The sequence below is a fragment of the Muscardinus avellanarius genome (assembly GCF_963383645.1).
Source record: "Muscardinus avellanarius genome assembly, chromosome: 10".
Lineage (NCBI taxonomy): Eukaryota > Metazoa > Chordata > Mammalia > Rodentia > Gliridae > Muscardinus > Muscardinus avellanarius.
Window position 1 is genome coordinate 78800247 of NC_137796.1, and position 22840 is coordinate 78823086.

The following is a 22840-nucleotide window of genomic DNA, read 5'->3' on the forward strand; positions in this document are numbered from 1 at the left end:
GGTCCCTGGGGCTCAGGACGGGGAGGGGCGGGGGAGGGGCTGGGCTCCTAGAAGGGGCTCAGGCACCCCTGGAACAGGGGGGCCACATGGAGGGCGCATCAGAGCCCCTGGTGATGTCTGGGTCCGACATGGCAGGAGGGCCTTGCAGGAACTGGGGGTGCCTAGCTGGTGATGGGCGGACAGGGGAGGGGAGGTGGCGGGAGGAGGGGGCAGGGGCAGGGGCAGGTTTTTCCTGCTGCTGTCGCTGCTGAACTCCAGAGCTGAGTTTGCAAACTGGAGAAAAAAAAGAGAGAGAGAGAGAGAGAGTGTGTGTGTGTGTGTATGTGTGTGTGTGTGTGTGTGTGTGAGAGAGAGAGAGAGAGAGAGAGAGAGAGAGAGAGAGAGAGAGAGAGAGAGAGAGGCGGGCCACCTCAGGGGCTTCCTCTCTGGGGAGCAGAATGGGGGAGGAAGGGGAAACCGCCAGAGACCCAGAGACAAAGAGACAGGCAGAGATGACTGACACCAGCACAGTGGGGCCAGGACCCAGAGGGCACAGAGCGCAGGAAGAGCCCCAAACTTGGGCATTTCTTGCCCAGGATTCAAACTCACGGGACCGAACTGTCCGGAGAGCACAGGACTCCAGGGCCAGCGGCGACCGCTGTGAAGCGGATCCTGGCCTGGCCGGGCCATCCGGAGACCTCTGCGGAGCCTCCAGAACCCCCACCCTCCAGCTCCCCCATCGCTGGGACAGGCCCTGCCCGCCACCCAGAGCGCCCCGCCCAGCCCTCAGCCTTACCTCTCGGGCCTCGGTCACCGAGCAGAGCCGGGGGTCCCGGCGACTAAGATATCGGGCTGTCCTTTCCCTGGGGCCTCCTGGCCCCCGGCACTGCGGGGCGCGCAGGCAGCGATCAGGGGCTGCCCAGTGCTGTCCAGGGGCCGCACCTCTGCCTTCGAGGCATCTCCGTGCAAAGTTTGCCGTCCAGAAAGGAAGGAACCCGCGCCTCCCCGGCGGTGCTCAGGCGCGGCCTCTGCAGCCCCACGGGTCTGCGGACGGCTGTGGGAGGGGGCGGCTCGGCCCCCGCTGCCCCAGGTAGCAGCCGGCCTCGGCGGTCCGGACGAGTGGGTCTCTCACGGCTCCTCCCGCGTGGCCCCGCTGGGTCTGTCTCTGGGCCTCTCCGCTCCTCTCGGTCTCTGTCTCTGTCTTTCTCTTTCTGGGCTGTTGACAACCCCCACACCAGGAAGTCCTGCCTCCTCGGGCCTGCTCACTTCTCCTCTCCTCCTCCTCCTTCCCCTCTTCCTCCCCGTCCTCCTCCCTCCTCCCTTCTGGGGCTCCCCGCCAGCTGGCTCCGTGCCAGGCCCGCCACAGCCGCCGCCGCTGCAGTTGCTGCTGCTGCTGCTGCTGCTGAGGCTGCTGCGCGCCTGGGGCCCCAAACAGGCGGCCTTAACCCCACACCTGCTGGGCCCCAGCCGGGATCTTTCTGGGAGGGAGGGGCGGCGGAGGGCGGAGAGAAGGGGAGGAGTCTGCGGGGAGGCAGGGGATTCCCTCACTTGTAAGCCCTAGCAGCCATTGGCCTGCAGACGCGCGGAGGAGTCGAGAGGAAGGTACTAGCCGCGGCCTGAGTGCCCGTTTGCCCCTAGGTGCATAGTAAATGTTAGGATGAGTCTGCGGGCGTCACTGTCATCAGAGCCTGTTTTCATGGCAGCCTCATGAAGAAGGTCTTATTCCCTCCTCCACGCCTTATTAGAAGCGAATGATTACGAAAAACTTCAAACATGTCCCCAAAGTAGAGAAAATAGGGTCCTAAGCCCCCAGCTACCTGACATGTGCTCGCAGCAATTACCAACTCAGCCAATATGATTTCATCCCTATTCTCAGTATCTTTTTTTTTTTTTAACTTGGAAACAGGGTTTTTCTAAATTGCTAACAGCCTCATTAAGTTTCTTTTTTTTTTTTTTTTGGATGGAACCCAGGGGCATTCTACCTCCGATCTACACCTCCAGCCCTATTTTTTATTCTTTATTGTGAAACAAGGTCTCACTAAGTTGCAGAGGGCCTCACTAAGTAGCTGAGGCTGGCCGGGAACAGCCTCCCAAGTCCATGCCTCATTAAGTTTCTGAGTCTGTCTTAGAACCTGAGATCCTTCTGTCTCAGCCTCCCAAGCACTGCAATTGCAGGCCTGCGCCATTAGTCCTGTTGTCTCAGTATCTTTTCTTGGTTCCTGCAAGAATACTTGAAATTAATTCTCAGACATTGTGTTGTTGTTCTTTATTTTGTTGTTGTTCTTTTGTGTATGGTACTAGGGATTGAATGCAAGGGACATCCTACCTCCAAGCCATACCCTCTTGTCCAATTTTATTTTATTTTTTGTTTTGTTTTGAAACAGGGTCTCGGTGGGTTGCTGAGAGTCTCACTGCTTGCTGAGAGTGGCCTTGAACCTGCAATCCTCCTGTCTCAGCCTCCCAGGTACTGGGATTACAGGTGTATGCCACCATGCCTCGATCTGTTATTCTTAGATATGGAGACTGTGACCCAGGAAGTCCAAAAAGGTTGTCAGTAGTAGAGCAGGGACATTCTGTACACCAGGTGTATCCTTGTGCAGATATTCGTGAAGGTGCTGAGCTGCACTCTCTCTCCAACCACTGGACACACACACGTACATCCATGGGGTCATCCACAGAGGTACACCTGGGGACCAATCCTGGCTGACCACAAGCACGGACCTCTGGCTCTTCCCATCTCATCCCTTGCTCATCATGAAGGAGAATTCACACACACTCAGAAAAGGTCTATTCCGTGCTTGGCATGAAAGAACCTTTATTTTTATTTATTTATTTGTTTGTTTGTTTATTTATTTTATTTATTTTGGTGGTACGGGGGTTCCTGGAAACCCTTCTACCTCTGGGCTACACTCTCAGACCTATTTTATACTTTTTATTTGGAAACAGGGTCTCTTAGGCTAGTGCGGCTGGCTTCGAACCTGCGCGATCCTCCTGTCTCTGCCTCCCAAGCGCGGGGATTACAAGTGTGCGCCACCACGCCCAGCATTATGAATGAACCTTTAACTGCCTTTTTTTTTTTTCCTTTCTTGATGTTGCTAACCAACATTCTGAGGGGATTCTTTTAGTCAAAGCAGTATCCAAAGGCTCATCTGCCTTCACTCTCAGGTTCAGAAGGAAATGGAGCAATTCTAATTAATTTGGGGGTCAAATAGAACTATTCTTAAATATATAAAAATATTTGGTATTATCTCATAGGAAGAGAGATGGGGTGGGTGTGGAGCTCCAGCTGAGGGAGCTGCAACTCAGAGGCATTCACTCATTTGCCCAAGGCCCAGTGCTAGGATGCAGTGGCACTGTGGACTATCATGGAGCCATCTGGGACTCCTGGTCTAATGTTCTTTTCCAAATATCTCCTTGCTCTGCTTTCGCCCATGGAGATTCTCTGTGTGTGTGTGTGTGTGTGTGTGTGTGTGTGTGTGTGTGTGTGTTACTGGGGATTGAACCCAGAGGCATTCTACTTCCCAGCTACACCCCCCAGCCCTATATTTTTATTTAGTTTTTGTTTGTTTGTTTGTTTGTTTGTGTGTGTGTGTGTGGTTTTTTTTTTTTTTTTTGGTGGTACTGGGGTTCCTGGAAACCCTTCTACCTCCGGGGTTTATTCCCAGACCTATTTTATATTTTTATTTGGAAACAGAGTCTCTTAAGCCAGCAAGGCAGCAAGATCCTCCTGTCTCTGCCTCCCAAGTGCAGAGATTACAAGCCTGCGCCACCACGCCCAGTACTTTTTATTTTGAAACAGGGTCTCACTAAATTGCAGAGAGCCTCACTAAGTAGCTGAGGCTGGCCATGAACCTATGATCCTTCTGTCTCAGCCTCCCAAGTACTGAGATTACAAGCATGTGCCGCCACATCCAGCTCACTCATAGAAATTTCTTTCTTTCCTTTTTCTTTTTCTTTTTCTTTCTTCGTGTGTGTGTGTGTGTGTGTGTGTGTGTGTGTGTGTGTGTGTGTGTATGTCACTGGGGATGGAACCCGGGGCATTCTACCTCTAAGCTACACCTCCAGCCCTATTTTTTATTCTGTGTGTGTGTGTGTGTGTGTGTGTGTGTGTGTGTGTGTGTGTTACTGGGGGTGGAACTCAGGGGATTTTCTACCTCCGGGCTATACTCCCAGACCTATTTTATACTTTATTTGGAAACAGGGTCTCACTAAGTTGCTGAGAGCCTCACTAAGTAGCTGAGGCTGGCTTCAAACCTGTGTGATCCTCCTGTCTCAGCCTCCTACCACCACGCCCAGCGTTTATTCTTTATTTTTTAAAACAGGGTCTCACTGAGTTGCAGAGGGCCTCGCTAAGTAGTAGCTGAGATTGTCCACAAACCGCAGTCCTTCTGTCTCAGCTTCCCAAATGCTGGGATTACAAGCATGCACCACCATACCTGGCTCACTCATGGAAATTTCTAACCAACTACTCCATGACTAGGCAAAAATAAAAGTGTAACCTCTGCCTTCACATATTTTTTCTGTAGCTCTTTGTTTATATTTAGTTTTTGTGATGCTAGGAATTGACCCCAGGGGCATTGTATCTCTGAGCTACACCCTCAGACCCCAGACCTTTGTTTTGTGTATATGGTACTGGGGACTAAACCCAGGGGCATTCTACCTCTTACTACTGAGCTACACCCCGAACCCCTAGTTAATTTTTTTTCAGAACTGGGGATTGAACCCAGGGGCATTCTGTGTCTGAGCTATGCTCCCAGCTTTATTTATTATTCTTTATTTTGAAACGGTTTCACTAAATTGAGGGAGGGTGCCTCACTAAGTAGCTGAGACTATCTGCAAACAGTGATTCCCCTGTCTCAGCCTCCCAAGTACTGGGATTACAAGCATGTACCACTGTGCCCAGCTGCCCTATTTACGTGTGTGTGTGTGTGTGTGTGTGTGTGTGTGTGTGTGTATGTGTGTTACAGGAATTGAACCCAGAGGCGTTCTACCTCTGGGCTACACCCCAGACCCATTTTTATTTCTTATTTGGAAACAGGGTCTCACTAGGTTAATGAGAGTCTCTCTACTTGCCAAGGCTGTCCTTGAACCTGTGAACCTCCTGTCTCAGCCTCCCAAATACTAGAATTACAAGCATGCACCACTACACCCAACTCTATTTAACTTTATTATTATTATTATTATTATTATTATTATTATTATTAATTTGCGGTACTGGGGATGGAACCCAGGGACATTCTTCCTCTGAGCGACACCCCCTGACCTATTTTTTATTCTTTATTTTTGAAACAGGGTCTCATTGAGTTGCAAAGGGCCTCACTAAGTAGCTAAGGCTGTCCTGGAACTGCCATCCTTCTGTCTCAGCCTCCCAAATGTTGGGATTACAAGCGTGTACCACCATGCCTGGCTATGATTATTTTTTTAGTTTTGAAACAAGGTTTCACTAAGTTGCCAGGGTGTGACCAAATTGCTGAGGCTGGTCTAGAACCTGTGATCCTCCTGTCTCAGTCTCCCAAGTACTGGAATTCCAGGTGTTTACCACCACACACCCAGCTTAATCTAGCACTTTGTTAAAATGCACCTGCACATGTACTCTATCCCTTGGTCTCCAGCAGAATCCTATGACCACTGGCAACATTGTGTGTGTGTGTGTGTGTGTGTGTGTGTGTGTGTGTGTGTGTTGCTGGGGATTGAACCCAGGGGCATTCTAACCTCTGAGCTATACCTCCAGCCCTATTTTATTCTTTATTTTTGAAACAAGTCTCAATAAGTTGCAGAGGGCCTCACTAAATAGCTGAGGCCGGCCACGAACCTGTGCTCCTCCAGCCTCCCAAGCACTGAGATCACAAGTGTGCGCCACCTTGCCTGGCTCCCCTTGGCAACATTCTGAATACAGACCCTGCTGCTCCACCAACACTCTCCTCCTTGGTGCTGATTCCTCCAGACTACTCAGAGGAATCTTTGGACCCTCTCCTTCTCTGCCACGGACACTGGCATCATCGTGAACTTTTTCTTGTCTGGAGTCCTTGGGACATTGTCCAGTCTCTGCGAAGTGTTCTTTAAATGGATTCATGTTAATTAACTCACACTAAGGTGTAAATGCGAAAGTGAAGGAACTTTTATGTGTTTTAACATATTACCTCTCTTGGGCGCATTTATAATAGTCTTTAATGTGTAGGGCCCTTAATTAGCAAAGCACTTACGGCCCTTTCCTTCCCAATAACTTTATGAAGGTAGGTATGGGATAAAGCACACAACTGGCCTAAAGCCGCACAGCACTTTCGCAAAGACTGCCATTCAGAGTAGTATTCACAGGTTCCAGGAATTAGGACCTGCCTATCTTTGGGCGCCCATTCCTCAGCCAGGTAAGGATACAACCTTTACCCTACGACAACCTTTACGCGGCCGAGTGGATTATGGAGTGAGGAATTTCTCAGGGACCTGGTGAGGAAGGTCCTGAGAGGGGGTCGAGGTCACGTTCGTCCTCGGCCGGTAACCACGCCCAGGCGGCGGCCGCGGTGGTCCCAGTCCGAGGCCAACCCCGGAGCGCCGCGGTCCCGGCGGGCGGCGCCCACGGACTCAAAGGTTACGGGGAGGATGACTTGGCCCGCGGGGGTGGACGGGCGGAAGACTTTGAGCCCCGCCGGTGGAACAAGGTCCGGGCGCGGGGCGGCTGGCGGGGGGAGGCGGACGCCGAGCCTGGGGAAGCGGGGGCGCGGCCCGGGGAGCACGCCCCCTACTGGGCAGAGCCGCCGAGCGTGCGGATCGCCACTCTCGGAGCCCCTCGGCCCGGAAGGCGGCCCCCCCTGCCGGCCTCGGCGCCTCTCTGCACCCGGGCCCCGCCGCCGCAGCCTCGGCCCCGGCGCGGCGCGGGGCTCGCGGGTGGGTGCGGGCCTGGCTGCCGCTGGGGGGCGCCGCGCCTCTCGGCCGGGGCCAGGAGACCCAGCCCAGCACGGGCCGGCGGGGCCGCGGGGACCCCCGGCGCCCCACGACCTTCCTCTGAGCCTCCCCCGCAGGCTCCGGGGCCCCCGGGCTCGCGACCCAGCCCCGCGGCGCAGCGGCTCGCGCTCGGTCCTCGGAGGGTGTGGAAGGGTGGGTTTGGGGCCGGGGGCGGGTCTGGGGGCGGACCCGGAGGCGGGGCTGTCTCTGCGGCAGGGCCCAGCTCTGCTCCCCCCCCCCCCCCGCCCCGTCTCTCTGTCTCTCCTCCTCCCTCCTCCTGCTCCGGGCGGAGCCCGGCATGGGGGGGCCGGCGCCCGGCAGGCCAGGTACGGTGATGTAGAAATTGGGGAGGCTTGGTGAGGGGAGGTGCTGGTGAGGGGACAAGGGGCAGGGAGGATTGGCGGGGCGAGAGGCGGAGGAACCCGGGGCAGCAGGACAAGGGGAAAAGGAGGGGTGCCTGGGAGCCTGGGGCCCTTGGATGGAGAGGGGGATGAAGCAGGCCAGGTTTGGAACAAACAGGGGAAGGGGGAGGACGGCAGTGAGGAGGGGCGCCTGGGAGGAATAGTGAGGCTGAAGGCGAAAGGGAGAGTGTTTGGGGGAGGAAAGCCAGAGCAGGTATGGAGGCCGCAGCTCCGAAGGTTGCCATGGGGCCAGACTGGAGACCCCCCTGGTGGGACTGAGAGGCGGGACTGGAAGGGGGAATCCGGGGTTCTCCCAAATCCTGGAGGAGGAAGAAGGTGATTTGGGCCACCAGAGGGAGGGAGGTGGAGACCATTGCCGGGGTGCCAGGAAACTGTAATGGGGTGGACAGAGGCCCAGGCCCAGAAGGACTAGAAAGGGAAGCGCAGGGGAGTGGAGATTGGTGGGTGGGGTTTAGATGCCCAACTCAGCGCCCCCATCTTTCCTTCAGCATCCCCACCCTGCCCTCATGTCCCCCCCCCCAAGCCTCAGGGCCCAAGAGCAGCGGCAAGTCTGACCCGCTCCCCCTTCCGGGGTGGTGGTGTGCAGTGTATGCATAGGCTTCTTGTCTGTAGGTGTGTCCAGCTCCGTAGCAGATTTGTGTGTGTCTGGAGGTCTGTGTGTCTGTGGGTGTGTCGGTGGGTGTTTATGTCTGTGTGTGTTTGCTACTCCCAGGTTTATGTTTACCTCTGCCCTTCTGTGTCTGGTCCTCTGTCGTAGTTATGGGTCTGTGGCTGGCTGGTTGTGTGTCTAAATGGGTGCCTGTGTGGTTGTGGGGTGGCTGTATGTTTGCGGGGCCTGTCTGTGTGGTGGGTCAGGATGTATTTACACAGGTTGGGAATCTGTGTCAGTCTGATCTCTCCAGAGTCTGTACGTATGGCTCTGAACACCTTTGTCGGGGTGTGTGGCTCCCTGTATGTATATGTCTGTCAGTCTGGGGAGGGTCCTAAAGGTTGTGTTGGGTTTTCTGTGCTTGTCTGTGTTTTCCACTCTGAGAACTTGAATCATGTCTCTGCTCCTTTTTCTCTCTTTCATTCATTCCTGACCCCTTACCCACCCCCCACATCTTCCTTTTCCTCTACCTCACTCACCCCTACCAAGTGGATCCGGGACCCAGGGAGGGCCGCCCCCCGGGCCTGGTGGCACTGAGCAGGGACCTCCATCCCCCACCTCCTGCCCCACGACATGAACCTCCTCTACCGAAAAACCAAGCTGGAGTGGAGGCAGCACAAGGAAGAAGAGGCCAAGAGAAGGTAAGGCGGGGTCCCAGGCCTCCCTGTGCCTGCCCCCTTCCTGGGCCACAGCCCCTCCTTCTCACCACTGAGATCTCTGATCTCAGATGCCTTGCTCGGTACTTAGTGGCTGGAACTCCCCACATCTGGCCCTACTCCTGGCTCCCACCCCTGGTCTGGCCTCCCACTCCTGACTCCTCAGGCCTGTGGTCCTCCTCTCTTTTCTGTAATCTTGGAGCTAGCTGCTGGCTCCCTGTCACCTGACCTTGGCAGGACAGGCCCCACCGGCCCCCTAGGGTTCAGGGACAGGGTCATCTCAGGGATCTCAGACATCCATGTGGTCCCCTCCCAGTCTTCTGTTCTCGGGAAGCTGAGTGACCAAGCAATAGGCTTGTGTGTGTGGTGGGGGCATGCAGACGAGGCCCTGCAGAAGAGCCAGGGCCAGGGACCCCCACATCCCTGCTGGCCCTCTGTCCTTGCCCCCTGCGGCCCCAGGCCTGGCTCCTGCTCTCCATCCCTTCTCCTCCTCACTTTCCATTGACTACAGAGCCTCTTGAAGCCTGAGTCAGAGCCACCTCCCCACTCCCTTCTCCCTCCTCACAACTGTGGAGTTTAATTCTTGTTGTTAATTAGATTAATCAGAGCGATCACTGCTGAGATCTCTCCCTAATGAAGGGTTAGTAGACAGGGCTCTTAATGAGAGCCCACCCCATAGCAGCCCTCCCCTCCTCCCCACCAGCCGCCCCCCTCCACTCGCCCAGGAGCCCAGGATGGTGAAAGGGAATGGGGGTGAGCCGAGGAGGCTGACAGAGAGAGGACAGCACCGAGGGAGAGGGAGGAGGGGAGGAAAAAGGAGCAACCCGGGAGGCTGCTCTGGCGCTGCGGGCAGCGCACCCCACATCTGGGAGAAGAGGCGTGTGTATCTGGGTGGGGGGTGAAGGCTGCAGTAGCTGGATATGAGGGGAGGCCAGAGGCCAGGTGTGGGCCAGCATGAGAGTCAGAGGAGGCCAGGAGCTATGGTGGCAGGTGTGTGTGTCTGTCTGTCTGTCAGGCGGGCTGTTGCCTGGGTTGCCGTTTCCCTCTCTCCACTAGTCTGTGTGCTGGATAAGCCCAGGCTGGGCCCCACCAGCCCTGGGGACACTCCCCTGCACACACATTCACCCTTCTCTCACCATCCCTCCCCATTGCCAGGCTGTTCTTAAGCCTTGGCATTCTACCTGAAGCCTCTGCCTTGAACCTTCAGATGTTCCCATCCTGCCCTCAGGCTTCTTTCCTCTTCCCCTGGAGGCCACAGGGTTGCCAGTACCTCTGGGTGTAGAGCAGGGGGAGGTCCAGACCTGAGGCCTGACCTCCACCTGGGATTTCTCTTCCCCAGCTCCAGTAAAGAGGTGGCCCCTGCAGGCCCTGCAGGGCCTGGGGCTGGCCCGGGGCCTGCGGTCCGAGTGCGGGACATCGCCTCGCTGCGCCGCTCCCTCAGGATGGGCTTCATGACGATGCCCGCCTCGCAGGAGCACACCCCCCACCCCTGCCGCAGTGCCATGGCCCCACGCTCCCTCTCCTGCCACTCGGTGGGCAGCATGGACACTGTGGGGGGCGGGCCTGGGGGAGGGAGTGGGGGTCTCACAGAGGACAGCAGTACCCGAAGACCCCCAGCCAAGCCCCGGAGACACCCCAGCACCAAGCTCAGCATGGCAGGATCAGGGGCAGAGACACCCCCCAGCAAGAAAGCAGGTGAGACACCCCCACCTATCCCCAGGGGAAGCTGGGAGCTGGGAGGATCCATTCCAGGCCAGGGGAGGCCTCCCGGAGGGTTCATTCAGGGAAGAGCCAAGGAAGTGGAAGGTTCCATTCCCAAAAGGAACGGGGGAGTCCTTTTGAATGGACCTAAGATGAACTATTCAAGGGCAGGGGACAACCTGAAAGTCTGTGTTTTGGGGAGAAAGAGGTGGTGACATTAGAGGGTTCAAGGGTAGGAGATAATTTAGGGTAGGAGTTGTGGATTCTGAGGAATGCATCGGAAAGATCAAGGGCTGCCTGGTAGAAATGGAACCTACTAGGGCTGTACATTGAGGGGTGTGGGGGAAAAAAAGAGATGGATTTGTCCTTGCAGATAGGTCAAGAGGTCAGAAAGGCTTCCTTCCAATTGCTTTCCCATTAAAAACCCAGTTTATGCCAGGCGTGGGGGCATATGCCTATAATCCTAGTACTTGGGAGGCTGAAACAGGAGGACTGCAGGTTTGAGGCTAGCCTCAGCAACTTAGTGAGACCATGTATCAAAATAGAAAATAAAAAGGGCTGGGGTATAGCTTAGCAGTAGAATGCCCCTGTGTTCAACCCCCAGTGCCACAAAAAAAAAAGTAAAATAAAATAATAAAAGCTCAATTTATTTTTCTCTTTCTCATTTTGCCCAGGCGCACAGAAGCCAACCCCAGAGGGCCGAGAGTCTAGCCGGAAGGTGCCTCCACAGAAGCCCAGGCGAAGCCCTAACACCCAGCTCTCTGTCTCCTTTGATGAGTCCTGCACCCCAGCCCCCTCTTCTCGAGGGGGGAATCTGCCCCTTCAGCGCCTCAGTAGGGGGTCCCGAGTAGCTGGGGACCCTGATATGGGTGCCCAGGAAGAAGAACCTGTGTACATTGAGATGGTGGGGGATGTCTTCAGGGGAGGAGGACGAAGTGGAAGGGGCCTAGCAGGTCCCCCTCTCGGGGGCGGAGGCCCAACACCTCCAGCTGGTGCCGACTCGGACTCCGAAGAGAGCGAGGCCATCTACGAGGAGATGAAGTACCCGCTGCCCGAAGAGGCCGGGGAAGGCCGAGCCACCGTGCCCCCTGCCTTGACGGCAACCTCCCCTCCACACCAGCCTCATGCCCCTCAGCCCCACTCCCATCACCGACGTCCAGCTTCAGCCCTCCCCAGCCGGAGGGACGGGACACCCACCAAGACCACTCCTTGCGAAATCCCCCCGCCCTTCCCCAACCTCCTTCAGCACCGTCCTCCGCTCCTGGCCTTCCCCCAAGCCAAGTCTGCTTCACGAACCCCAGGCGATGGGGTCTCCAGGCTACCGGTCCTCTGCCACTCCAAGGAGCCGGCAGGTTCCACCCCAGCTCCCCAAGTGCCTGCACGAGAGCGGGAGACGCCTCCCCCGCCGCCTCCTGCTGCCAACCTGCTGCTGCTGGGACCCTCGGGCCGAGCCCGGAGCCACTCTACACCGTTGCCACCCCAGGGCTCTGGCCAGTCCCGGGGGGAGCGGGAGCTTCCCAACTCCCACAGTATGATCTGCCCGAAGGCAGCAGGGGTGCCAGCAACGCCCCCTGCCCCGGCCGCCTCGCTTCCAGGCCCCCCCAAGGACAAGGCCGTGTCTTACACCATGGTGTACTCGGCAGTCAAGGTGACCACGCACTCTGTCCTGCCAGCTGGTCCGCCCCTGGGTGTTGGGGAGCCAAAGACGGAGAAGGAGATCTCGGTTCTCCATGGGATGCTGTGTGCCAGCTCCAGGCCGCCTGTGCCAGGGAAGTCCAGCCCCCACAGTGGGGCCGTGGGCGCTGCTGCCGGGGTCCTCCACCACCGCGGCTGCCTGGCTTCGCCCCACAGCCTTCCGGACCCAACTGCCGGCCCCCTGACCCCTCTCTGGACCTACCCAGCTGCAGCAGCTGGGCTCAAGAGACCCCCTGCCTATGAAAGCCTCAAGGCTGGGGGGGTGCTGAATAAGGGCTGTGGAGTGGGGGCCCCATCCCCCATGGTCAAGATCCAGCTGCAGGAACAAGGGACCGATGGGGGTACCTTTGCCAGCATCTCCTGCGCCCATGTCATCGCCAGCGCAGGGACACCAGAGGAGGACGAAGAAGAGATGGGCGCCACAACATTTGGGGCAGGCTGGGCGCTGCAGAGGAAGGTCCTGTATGGAGGAAGAAAGACAAAGGAACCGGACAGTGAGTGAGGAGTGGGAAGTGGGACTGAGGGGGCTGGGGGTGTTGGTGATGGTTTGGGGGAGATGTCGAAGGGGTTTTTTGGAAGCCACAGCCCATTGTCCTGGACCAGGTTTTCTGGAAGAACAGAAGGATAGAAATGGGTAGCAGACTTAATGGTTGGGGTCCTGGTGTTTACACTGAAGGGACAGGAAGATCTGGGATGAAGAGAGGGTAGAATCGAGCCCCATCCTGCTCCATTCCCTGCCCCTCCCTTCCCTGGGCTGCAGGGGTGTGTGTTTGTGAGTGTGCGCACACTAGGAGCTAAACACAGCTGCCTCCCAGCTATTGCCATGGTAACCTATCCAGACAGGAGGGAGAGGAGAAGGAGGCCCCTACCGTTGCCTGGCAACGCAATGCTCTGCCAGGCCTACTCTCAGAGATGAGCTTAGTTCACATGCAGCCCTTCCCCCTTTTTTTCTCCCCCCCTCTGGGTTCAGGATTTGGGGCTCTCCTCTGAATGGAGACTATTACTTTCCCTTGGTCTCCACATGGTCATTCTGGCCATATCTGGAGTTGGAGGGGCCCAGAAGCTAAAACCAGGCTAGAGGAGTCCCCTCTGGCCAGGAAAATGATTTAGAAGCAGCTAATATTTATATTTGATTTTTAGTCAGTCCCAGGAGATGGCACCATTGATGGAAAGGAAAGTGGCAGTCCAGGGTTCCTCCTGTGAGTGTGTGTGTTAGGGAAGTGTGATGTAGGATCCCTCCCATCCTACAACCTTTTGCAAAGGGGCCTTCCAAGCTGAATTGTGTGTGTTTGGGGGCACAGAAAGGCCCCTCCTGCATGCAGCACTGAGCTCTCCTTGTCATCCCAGCAGAGGTCGAGGATGGTGCCCGGGCCTGGAATGGCAGTACAGAGGGTCCAGGCAAGGTGGAGCGTGAGGACAGGGGCCCTATGGCATCCGGGATCCCTGTGAGAAGCCAGGGAGCGGAGGGCCTGCTGGCCAGGATCCATCACGATCGAGGAGGGAGCCGCACAGCCCTGCCTGTACCCTGCCAGACCTTCCCTGCCTGCCATCGCAATGGAGGTGACACCCTGCTCACCTACTCCCTATAGAGATGGGGTGGGCTGGGGGAACCTCCCAGGATCCAGCCTGTCCTATACTGACCTGCCAACTGTTCAGGTTCATATCCAGAGCTCGAAATCCTAACTCCATGCGTCCATCCCCTTCCTTCCTCTGATGAAGCAGGGGCAGGCTGGCCATGGTCTTTTTGGGGATTTGGGGTACAAGAGGCCCTCTCCTCACCCTGGCTCTTCTGTCTCAGACTTCACAGGAGGCTACCGCCTGGGGCGCTCAGCCTCTACCTCTGGAGTCCGGCAGGCCGCGCTCCACACCCCCCGGCCCTGCAGCCAGCCCAGGGATGCTCTGAGCCAGGTGAGGCTTGGTTATTCTTTTATCTGTGAAAAGCAGGTAGAAAAGAAGGCTTGGGTGTGGAAAGAAAGACTTGAAAGAGATCAGGCAAGCTGGGCCCTGAGCCACAGTGACCAGCACAAACTGATGGGAGGAGGAGGTTTCAGGGCTGGGGCTCCTTCAGATGGCAGTGGAGCCGGGCACAGCAACACATACCTGTAATCCAGTATTTGAGAGGCTGAGATGAAAGCATCATAAGCTCGAGGCCAGCCTCAACAATTTAGCAAGGCTCTGTTTCAAAATAAAAACATAAAAAGGGACTGGGGGTGTAATTCAGAGGTAGAATGCTCCTGGGTTCAATCCTCAGTAGAAACACACACACACACACACACACACACACACACACACACACACACACACTGAGGCAGGGCCCTGTTTGGAGATCAGTTGGGGTCACCACTAGCCCACTGTGCACTTTTACTAGAAAAAGGACCCCTGGAGGGTTCCTGAGAAAAATGCTTGTCTGGGAAGATTTTTGTGTGCGTGTGTGCAAGTGTGTGTGCGTGTGTGAGTGTGCATGTGTGGTACTAGAGATTGAACCCAGAGGCATTCTACCTCCGATCTACGCCCACAAGCCCTATTTTCTATTGTGTGTGTGTGTGTGTGGGGGGATACTGGGGATGAAACCCAGCGGCATTCTACCTCCAAGCTACACCCCCAGCCCTATTTTTTATTCTTTATTTTGAAACAGGGTCTCGTTGAGTTGCAAAGAGCCTTACTTAGCTGTCCGCGAACTGCTATCCTCCTGTCTCAGCCTCCCAAATGTGCCAGGCTCTGGAATGTATATATATAATTTTTTTTTTCGGTACTGGGGATGGAACCCAAAGACATTCTACCTCCAAGCTGCACCCCAAGCCCTAGTTTTTAGTCTTTTTTTTTATTTTTGAAACAGGGTCTCACTGAGTTGCGAAGGGCCTTGCCTAGTAGCTGAGGCTGTCTGAGAACCGCGATCCTCCCGTCCGCCTTTCGAATCCTGGGATTATAAACGTGAGCCACCACGCCCGGCTTGGAAGATAATTTTTAAAAGGGATCCCAGCCCTGCACCAGGGGCCATGGCGGTTCTCTCTCCCCACTGCATTCACAGCCCCGTGTAGAGGACAGAGGCAGGGAGGCAGGAGGACTAGCTTCTGGGGAGGACATTGGCCTCGCCCTTAGGTCCTGACACCACCCCTCTCTTCCTCCCTCCTTCCCGGGTTGCTGGCGCAGACCCACCCCGCGCTGCCGCTGCCGCTGCCCCTGCCGCCCCAGCCCGCCCGCGAGCGCGACGGCAAGCTGCTGGAGGTGATCGAGCGCAAGCGCTGCGTGTGCAAGGAGATCAAGGCTCGCCACCGCCCGGACCGCGGCCTCTGCAAGCAGGAGAGCATGCCCATCCTCCCCAGCTGGCGGCGGGGGCCCGAGCCCCGCAAGTCAGGCACCCCGCCCTGCCGCCGGCAGCACACCGTCCTCTGGGACACTGCCATCTGAGGGGCGGGGCAGCCGGGCACCTGGACGGGGAGGGGGCGGGGCCTGCCCGGCTCTCCTGGGAGCCTTGCCTTGAGAGATACTGAAAGACCAGGTGAGAGCGCCAGGGAGAACCCTGCCCTCCACCCTGACCCCCAGAGACTGGGAGCCCACCAGGCCCACGGATGGAGCGTAGGGTGCCGACAGCACCCTAAGGATTTAGAGGATTTGCTCGTTATTGGGGGCCCGAGCGTGGTAGACCCCTCCTCCTGAGAGGGCGAAGGCCCAGGTGGAGGTCCGAGGTCCACAGGGGAAAGGAGGGAAGGGTTCAGCGCAAGAAGGGGGAGGGTGAAATGGAAGAGAGTCGCTCTTTTATTGAGAGCCCGGAGTGGGGGAGGGGTATTTATTTTGTTATTTATTTCAGTCTGAAGGGCAATTCTGGGCCCTTGCAACCTACCCCCGAGCTAGTAGCGGAGGATAAGGCCAAGTTTGCAAGCTCCCCAAAGCCAGCGCCATCCATGCCCACCCCAAAATGAGGGATGGGTCTGCTTGGGGAGCACAGAGGAGGGAGGGGCTCAGACCAGCTGAGATCCGCAGACTATTTACAGTATTTATAATTTTTGCCAGACTTTGGTAGTGAGCGGGGCCTGCTCTCAAACAGGCGTCTTACTTAGTTCCGGGGGTGAGGGTCTAGCTCCAGGGATGGGCGGGATGATTGGGGCTGGAGGGAAATTTTAGTGGGTGGGTGGTGGGTGGGGTATTTATTTAAATTTAAAAAAAAAGAGCTGTCAGGAACTTTTTTTTAATTCCTTTCTTTTCAGAATAATATATTAAAAGACTAATGATCCTAGAGCTGGCTTCTTATATTTCCCAGTGTGCTCCGCTGTTTTCATTTGCTTCTGGCTCCATCTTGTTGGTGGGTGGGAGTTGAAGGTTGTCCTGGGATGGGTAAGCAACCAGGGAGAGACGGCACTGGAGGTAAGTCTTGGGGAGGGCCATCGCACCCTGGATCACAGAGTATTTATTGAGCAGGTAATGTGTTCCTAGTGAAGGAATGTTCAGACATGAAGTTTGCACTCAACACCTTGTAGTCTACTCGGGAAATGGTACCCCCTAGACATCAATAGAGGGTGCTTCATGAGTAAGAGAGGGCTGCAGTCACCCTAGGAGGCACCGCAGGAAAATGGGCCTAAAAGGACAGGTAAGCCGGACGGGCGTGGTGGCGCTCGCTTTTAATCCCGGTGCTTGGGACAGAGACAGGAGGATCACGCAGGTTCGAAGCCAGCTGCACTGGTTTAAGAGACCCTGTTTCCAAATTTGAAAAGTATAAAAATGGGTCTGGGAGTGTAGCCCAGAAGTAGAAGGGTTTCCAGGAACCCCAGTACCACCAAATAAATAAATAAATAAATAAATAAATGACAGGTAAAAGCTAGAGTGCAGTGGTAGAGTGCCTGCCTAGCATGTGCAAGGCTTTGGTTCCTTCTCTGACACCAGAAGAAAAGAAGAAAGAAAGGACAGGTCAGGTTTGGCACAGGGAAGAGGAAAAGCCCAGTAAGGGAAATGGCAGCAAGAAATGAGGCTTAAGAATGACTTTGGAAGCCGGGCGTGGTGGCGCACATGTGTAATCCCAGCATTCGGGATTCCGTTTGAGACCAGAGGATTCCGTTTGCGGACAGCCTCAGCGACTTAGCGAAGCCCTCTGCAACTTAGTGATACCCTGTCTCAAAATAAAGAATAAAAAAAATAGGGCAGGGGGTGTGGCTTAGAGGTCCAAAACCCCTGGGTTCCATCCCCAGAACGAGAAAAAAAAAAAAAAAAAAAAAAAAAAAAAGAATGACTTTGGAGCCAGGCATGGTGATGCACGATTGTAATCCCAGTACTTAGGAGGCTGACACAGGAGGATCGCCTAGGTTCGAAGTCAGCCTCGGCTACTGAGTGAGGCTCTCAGCAATTTAGTGAGACCCTGTTTCCAAATAAAATATAAAATAGGTCTGGGAGTGTAGACCAGAGGTAGAAAGCCCCTGGGTTCCATCCCCAGTGTCTGTCTGTCTCTCTCTCTCTCTCTCTCTCTCTCTCACACACACACACACACACACACACACACACACACACACACACACAAAATGACTTTGGGTCACACAAAATGACTTTGGGTGGGGCATGGAGGTGCACACTTGTAATGCCAGCATTTGGGAGGCTGATAGGATCGCAGGCTCGCAGCCAGCTTCAGCTACATAGTCCCTTTGCAACTCAGTGAGACCCTGTTTCAAAATAAAGAATAAAAAAATAGGTAGGGCTGGAGGTGTAGCTTGGAGGTAGAATACCCCTGGTTTCATCCCCAGTACAAAAAAAGAAAAGAAAAACTTTCAGGAGGGCCATGGTGGTACACACTTGTAATCCCAGTACTTGAGAGGCTGAGACAGGAAGATCGCAGGTTTACCGCTAGCCTCAGCTACTTAGTGAGCCCCTGCTTCTAAATAAAGAAAAAAAAAAAAAATAGGGCTGGGAGTATAGCTCAGAGAGAGAATGTCCCTGAGTTTAACCCCTAGTACTGAAAAAAAAAAAAAAAAAAAAAGACTTTGGATGAACATTGGCTGGGCGTGGTGGCACAGGCCTGTAACAGCAGTACTTGAGAGACTGAAACAGGATCACAGGTTCAAGGACAGCCTCGGCAATGCGGGGAGAGTCTCGGCAACCTAGTAGACCCTGTTTCAAAACAAAATAATAAGGGCTGGAGATGTAGCTCTGAGGTAGATTGCCTCTGCATTCAATCCCCAGTACCACACAAAAAGAAAGAAGAAAGAAAGAGAGACAGATACTGAATATGAAATAATGATGAATAATATTCAGGTTGGAAGAATTGTTATGCTCTAAAATAGAGTTTCCAAAATATGAATGATACAGGACATATTCTTAAGTGTTATAAAGAACATTTTTGGAAACTTCAATAGTTTTGTATTTTTATTTATATTAGAAAAATTATAGCCAGCACATCAGGCTCCTTCTTATTTCATGGATGTGATCGTACAAGCTCAGGCTAAATTTATTTATATATTTATTATTAACTTTTTTTTTAAAAAAGGAGCCTGGCAGCCAGACATGGTGGCGCACCCTTATAATCCCAGTACTTGGGAGGCTGAGACAGGAGGATCTGTCAGGAACTTTTTTTTTTTTAATTTCTTTCTTTTCAGAATAATATATTAAAAGACTAGAGCTGGCTTCTTATATTTCCCAATGTGCTGCACCTGTTTACATTTGCTTCTCTGACAGCCTCAGCTACTTAGTAAGGCCTTCTGGAACTTAGTGAGACCCTGTTTCAAAATAAAGAATACAAAATAGGGCTGTGGGTATAGTTTGGAAGTAGAATGACCCTGGGTTTCATCCCCAGTACCACACCAAAAAAAAAAAAAAAAAAAAGGGAGTGGCTTTGTTGTCTAAGGTAGTCTCAAATTTCCTGGGTTTAAGCAATACTCCCATCTCAGCCTCCAGAGTAGCTGAGACTGCAGTCATATACCACTATGGCCAGCTCAATTTTAGTTGTTTTGTTTTGTGGTACCAAAACAAAGAAGATGGAACCAAGGAGCAATCTGCCTCTGAGCTATAACCCCAGTCCTATTTTTTTCCTTTATTTTGCAACAGAGTCTCACTAAGTTGTGGAGGCTAGTGGTTAACACGTGATCCTCCTGTCTTTGCCTCCCAAGTCCAGGGGTTACAAGCATGTGCCACCATGCCCGGCTTCAAATTTAGTTTTAATGAAGTTTTGTTTTTTGGGTTTTTTTTTTTTTTTTTTTTTTTTTTTTTTTTTTTTTTTTTTTTTTTTCGGGTCTGGGGATGGAACCCAGGGAACATTCGACCTCCGAGCTATGTCCCCTGCCCTATTTTTTAATTCTTTATTTTGAAACAGGGTCTCACCAAGTTGCGGAGGGCCTAAGTAGCTGAGGCTGTCCTCGAACTGCGATCCTCTAGTCTCAGCCTCCCAAATCCTGGGATTGCGAGCATGTGCCACCATGCCCGGCTCAATGAAGTTGTTTAAAGAAAAATAAAAGCTAGGGACAGTGGCACATGACTATTTCCCTAGAAATTGGGAGAATGGAGGAGAGTCACAGGTTTGAGGCCACTTAGTGAGACTCTTAGCAACCTGGTTCAAAATAAAATGTAAAAACGGCTGGGGTGTAGCTCTGAGGAGGAATGACCCTGATAGAGAAAGAAAGAAAGAAAGAAAGAAAGAAAGAAAGAAAGAAAGAAAGAAAGAAAGAAAGAAAGAAAGGAGAGAGAAATTAAGCAATCTATAATGATGCAGGCATTATTGGAACATGAAAAATGATGATGATGGTATGTGGATTTTTTAAATTTAGGAAACACTAAGAAGTAAGTTGATGCCGGACGTGGTAGCGCACGCGTGTAATCCCAGCATTCCAGAGGCTGAGACCAGAGGATCTCCGTTCACCGACAGCCTCAGCTACTTAGTGAGGCCCTGTTTCAAAATAAAGAATAAAAAATTAAGCCGGGCGTGGTGGCGCATGCTTGTAATCCCCGCCCTTGGGAGGCAGAGACAGGAGGATCGTGGAGGTTCAAAGCCAGCCCTGCTGGCTTAAGAGACCCTGTTTCCAAATAAAAAAGCATAAAAATAGGTCTGGGAGTGTAGCTCGGCAGTAGAAGGGCTTTCAGGAACCCCAGTACCACCAAAAAAAAAAAAAAAAAGAAGAAGAAGAAGAAAAGAAAGAAAGAAAAAAGAAAAAACAAGAAAAAGAAAAAGAAAGAAAGAAAGAAAAAATGAAAAGAATAGCCTAAACCGGGCATGGTGGCGCACGCTTGTAATCCCAACATTCGGGAGGCTGAGACCGAAGGATCACAGTTCGCGAACAGTCTCAGCTACTTAGTGAGGCCCTCTGCAACTCAAGTGAGACCCTGTTTAAAAATAAAGAATAAAAAAGGGCAGTGGGTGTAGCTCAGAAGTAGACTGCCCCTGGGTTCCATCCCCAGACCCGCAAAAAAATAAAAAATAAAAAATAAAAATTATGCAGGGGTGTAGTTCGGAGGTCAAATGCTTCTGGGTTTCATCCCCAAACCCACCAAAAAAAAAAAAAAAAAGTAAATTGATGATAGTATTTCACATACTATCAGGATGTGGACGTTAGGAGCATCAACATAGAAATGGTACTCAGGACTAAAAGAGGTGAGCTCTGTAAGGGAAGGGAGGGCTAGACATAAGAGGAAGGAAATGTAAAAAAGTTGCTTTTTAATAGGTGATTAGAAAATTAATGGAAGGAAGCACCCCATCTAGAAGAGCAAAAGTAGTCATAAAATGTCTAGGAGTAACCTCAACAAGAAATGTAATGTATAGGATCTATATTAGATCAATCAAAACTAAAATCCTTTGAGTCACTTAAAAGAAGACTGCTAGGCATGGCGGCACACACCTGTAATCCCAGTACTTGGGAGGCTGAGACAGGTGGCAGACAGCCTCAGCCGCTTAGGCCCTAGTAACTCAGTGAGACCCTGTTTCAAAATAAAGAATAAGAAATAGGACTGGGGATGTGGCTCCAAGGTAGAATGCCCCTGGGTTCAATCCCCGGTACTGCAAAAATAAATAAAAAGGAAGAGCAGAATAAGCAAGAAGTAATAACTTCTTAGATAAGATTAGGACTTGATGTAAAAGATGTCAGCCTCCCCCATAAATTCAATGCAGTCTCTAAGTCCCAACAGAATTATTTAGGATACTTGGTAAAATAATTTGAAAGTTCATCCAGAACGTTGAGAAAAAGCAGAACATTCTGAAACAGAAGAGTAACGGGCGACCTGCCCTACCAAATACTAAAACATAAAATCAGAGCATGCTGGTCCGAGCACAAGACTTACATAATTCATCAGAATAAATAAATAAAGAGTCCAGAAATAGCCCCAAATGCACATGGGAATTAGCACTTATATGATAAAGGTAGTATTGTAATCAGTTGGGAAAAGATTAGTCAATAATTGTTTCTTGAGCAATTAACAAGTTTTTGGGAGGAGGCTGTTGAAGACTGGATCTCTATTTTATTTATTATGCTAAAAGATTTTTTTTCTTGGTGGTATTGGGGGTGGAACCCAGAGGCTTTCTACCTCCGGGCTATACTCCCAGACCTTTTTTATATTTTATTTGGAAACGGGGTCTCACTAAGTTGCTGAGAGCCTCACTAAGTAGCGGAGGCTGGCTTCGAACCCGTGCGGTCCTCCGGTCTCAGCCTCCCAAGCGCGGGGATTACAAGCGTGCGCCACCACGCCCGGCTTGCTAAAAGATTTAAAGGTAAAGCCAGGTGTGGTGGCGCACGCTCGCTAATCCCAATACTTGGGAGGGTGAGACAGGAGGACTGCAGGTTTGTGGCCGGCCTCAGTTACTTAGTGAGGCTGTTTTAAAACAAAGAATAAAGACAGGAAGCGGGGCATGGTGGCGCACACTTGTAATCCCAGCTTTTAGGAGGCTGAGATGGAAGGATCACGGTTTGAGGACAGCCTCAGCTATTTAGTGAGGCCCTTTGCAGCTCAGTGAGACCCTGTTTAAAAATAAAGAATAAAAAATAGGGCTGGGGGTGTAGCTTGTAGGTAGAATGCCCCTGGGTTCCATCCCAGTGCCACAAAAAAAAAAAAAAAAAGAAAGAAAAAAGAAAAAAAGAAAGAAAGAAAGAAAGAAAAAGAATGAAGTAGAGCTGGGAAGCCAGGTGTGGTGGTGCACGCCTGAAATCCCAGTACTTGGGAGGCTGAGACAGGAGGATCCAGGTTCACGGCCAGCCTCAGCTACTTCGTGAGACCCTGTTTCAAAATAAAGAATAAAAATTGGGCTTGGGGTATAGCTCAGAGTTAGATTGTTCCTGGGTTCCATTCCCAGTACTGCATTAAAAAAAAGGGGGGGTGGCTGGGTGTTTAGCTTGAGAGTAGAAGGCTCCTGGGTTCAATCCCCAGTACAGCAAAATATAAAAAATAAAATAAAATAAATATATAAATAAAATAAAATAGGTCTTGTGAATATAGCTCAGAGTAGAAGGCCCCTGGATTCAATCCCTGGTACCACAAAACAAAACAAAAGACAGGAAGACCAGAAACAAACCAAAAAGCTTAAGTTTGATCATCTTAACAACTAACACCTCTAGGGACTGGGGTGTAACTCAGTGGTAGGGTACATGTTTAGCACAGGCAAGGCCCTGAGTTCGATCCCCAACACCAGAAGAAAGGAAGGAAAATTTCTGTATGGCAAAGTCAACCTACCACCACCAAACTGAAAAAGATTAACACAACGTATAAGAAAAATTTATGAGTCAATAAGAAAAAAAGAAAAGCAACAAGACAAATGTGAACAAAGAAGACAATTCATCAAGAAACAGATATCAGAAGTAAACATGTAGCCGGGTATGGTGGTGCACGCTTCTAATCCCAGCATT

The 22840-nt window shown here is 52.5% G+C and overlaps 1 protein-coding gene across 1 annotated transcript; it reads left to right on the plus strand.

Annotated features, from left to right (window-relative positions):
- Nucleotides 1–8562: 8562 nt before the first annotated feature.
- NYAP1 (neuronal tyrosine phosphorylated phosphoinositide-3-kinase adaptor 1) lies at nucleotides 8563–15449 on the plus strand (the record flags this gene model as incomplete). The annotated part of the gene is made up of 6 exons (XM_080702988.1): nucleotides 8563–8630; nucleotides 9985–10340; nucleotides 11021–12535; nucleotides 13392–13601; nucleotides 13840–13949; nucleotides 15192–15449. The coding sequence occupies 6 exons, from the start codon at nucleotides 8563–8565 to the stop codon at nucleotides 15447–15449; spliced, it is 2517 nt and encodes an 838-aa protein (XP_080559114.1).
- Nucleotides 15450–22840: the final 7391 nt, after the last annotated feature.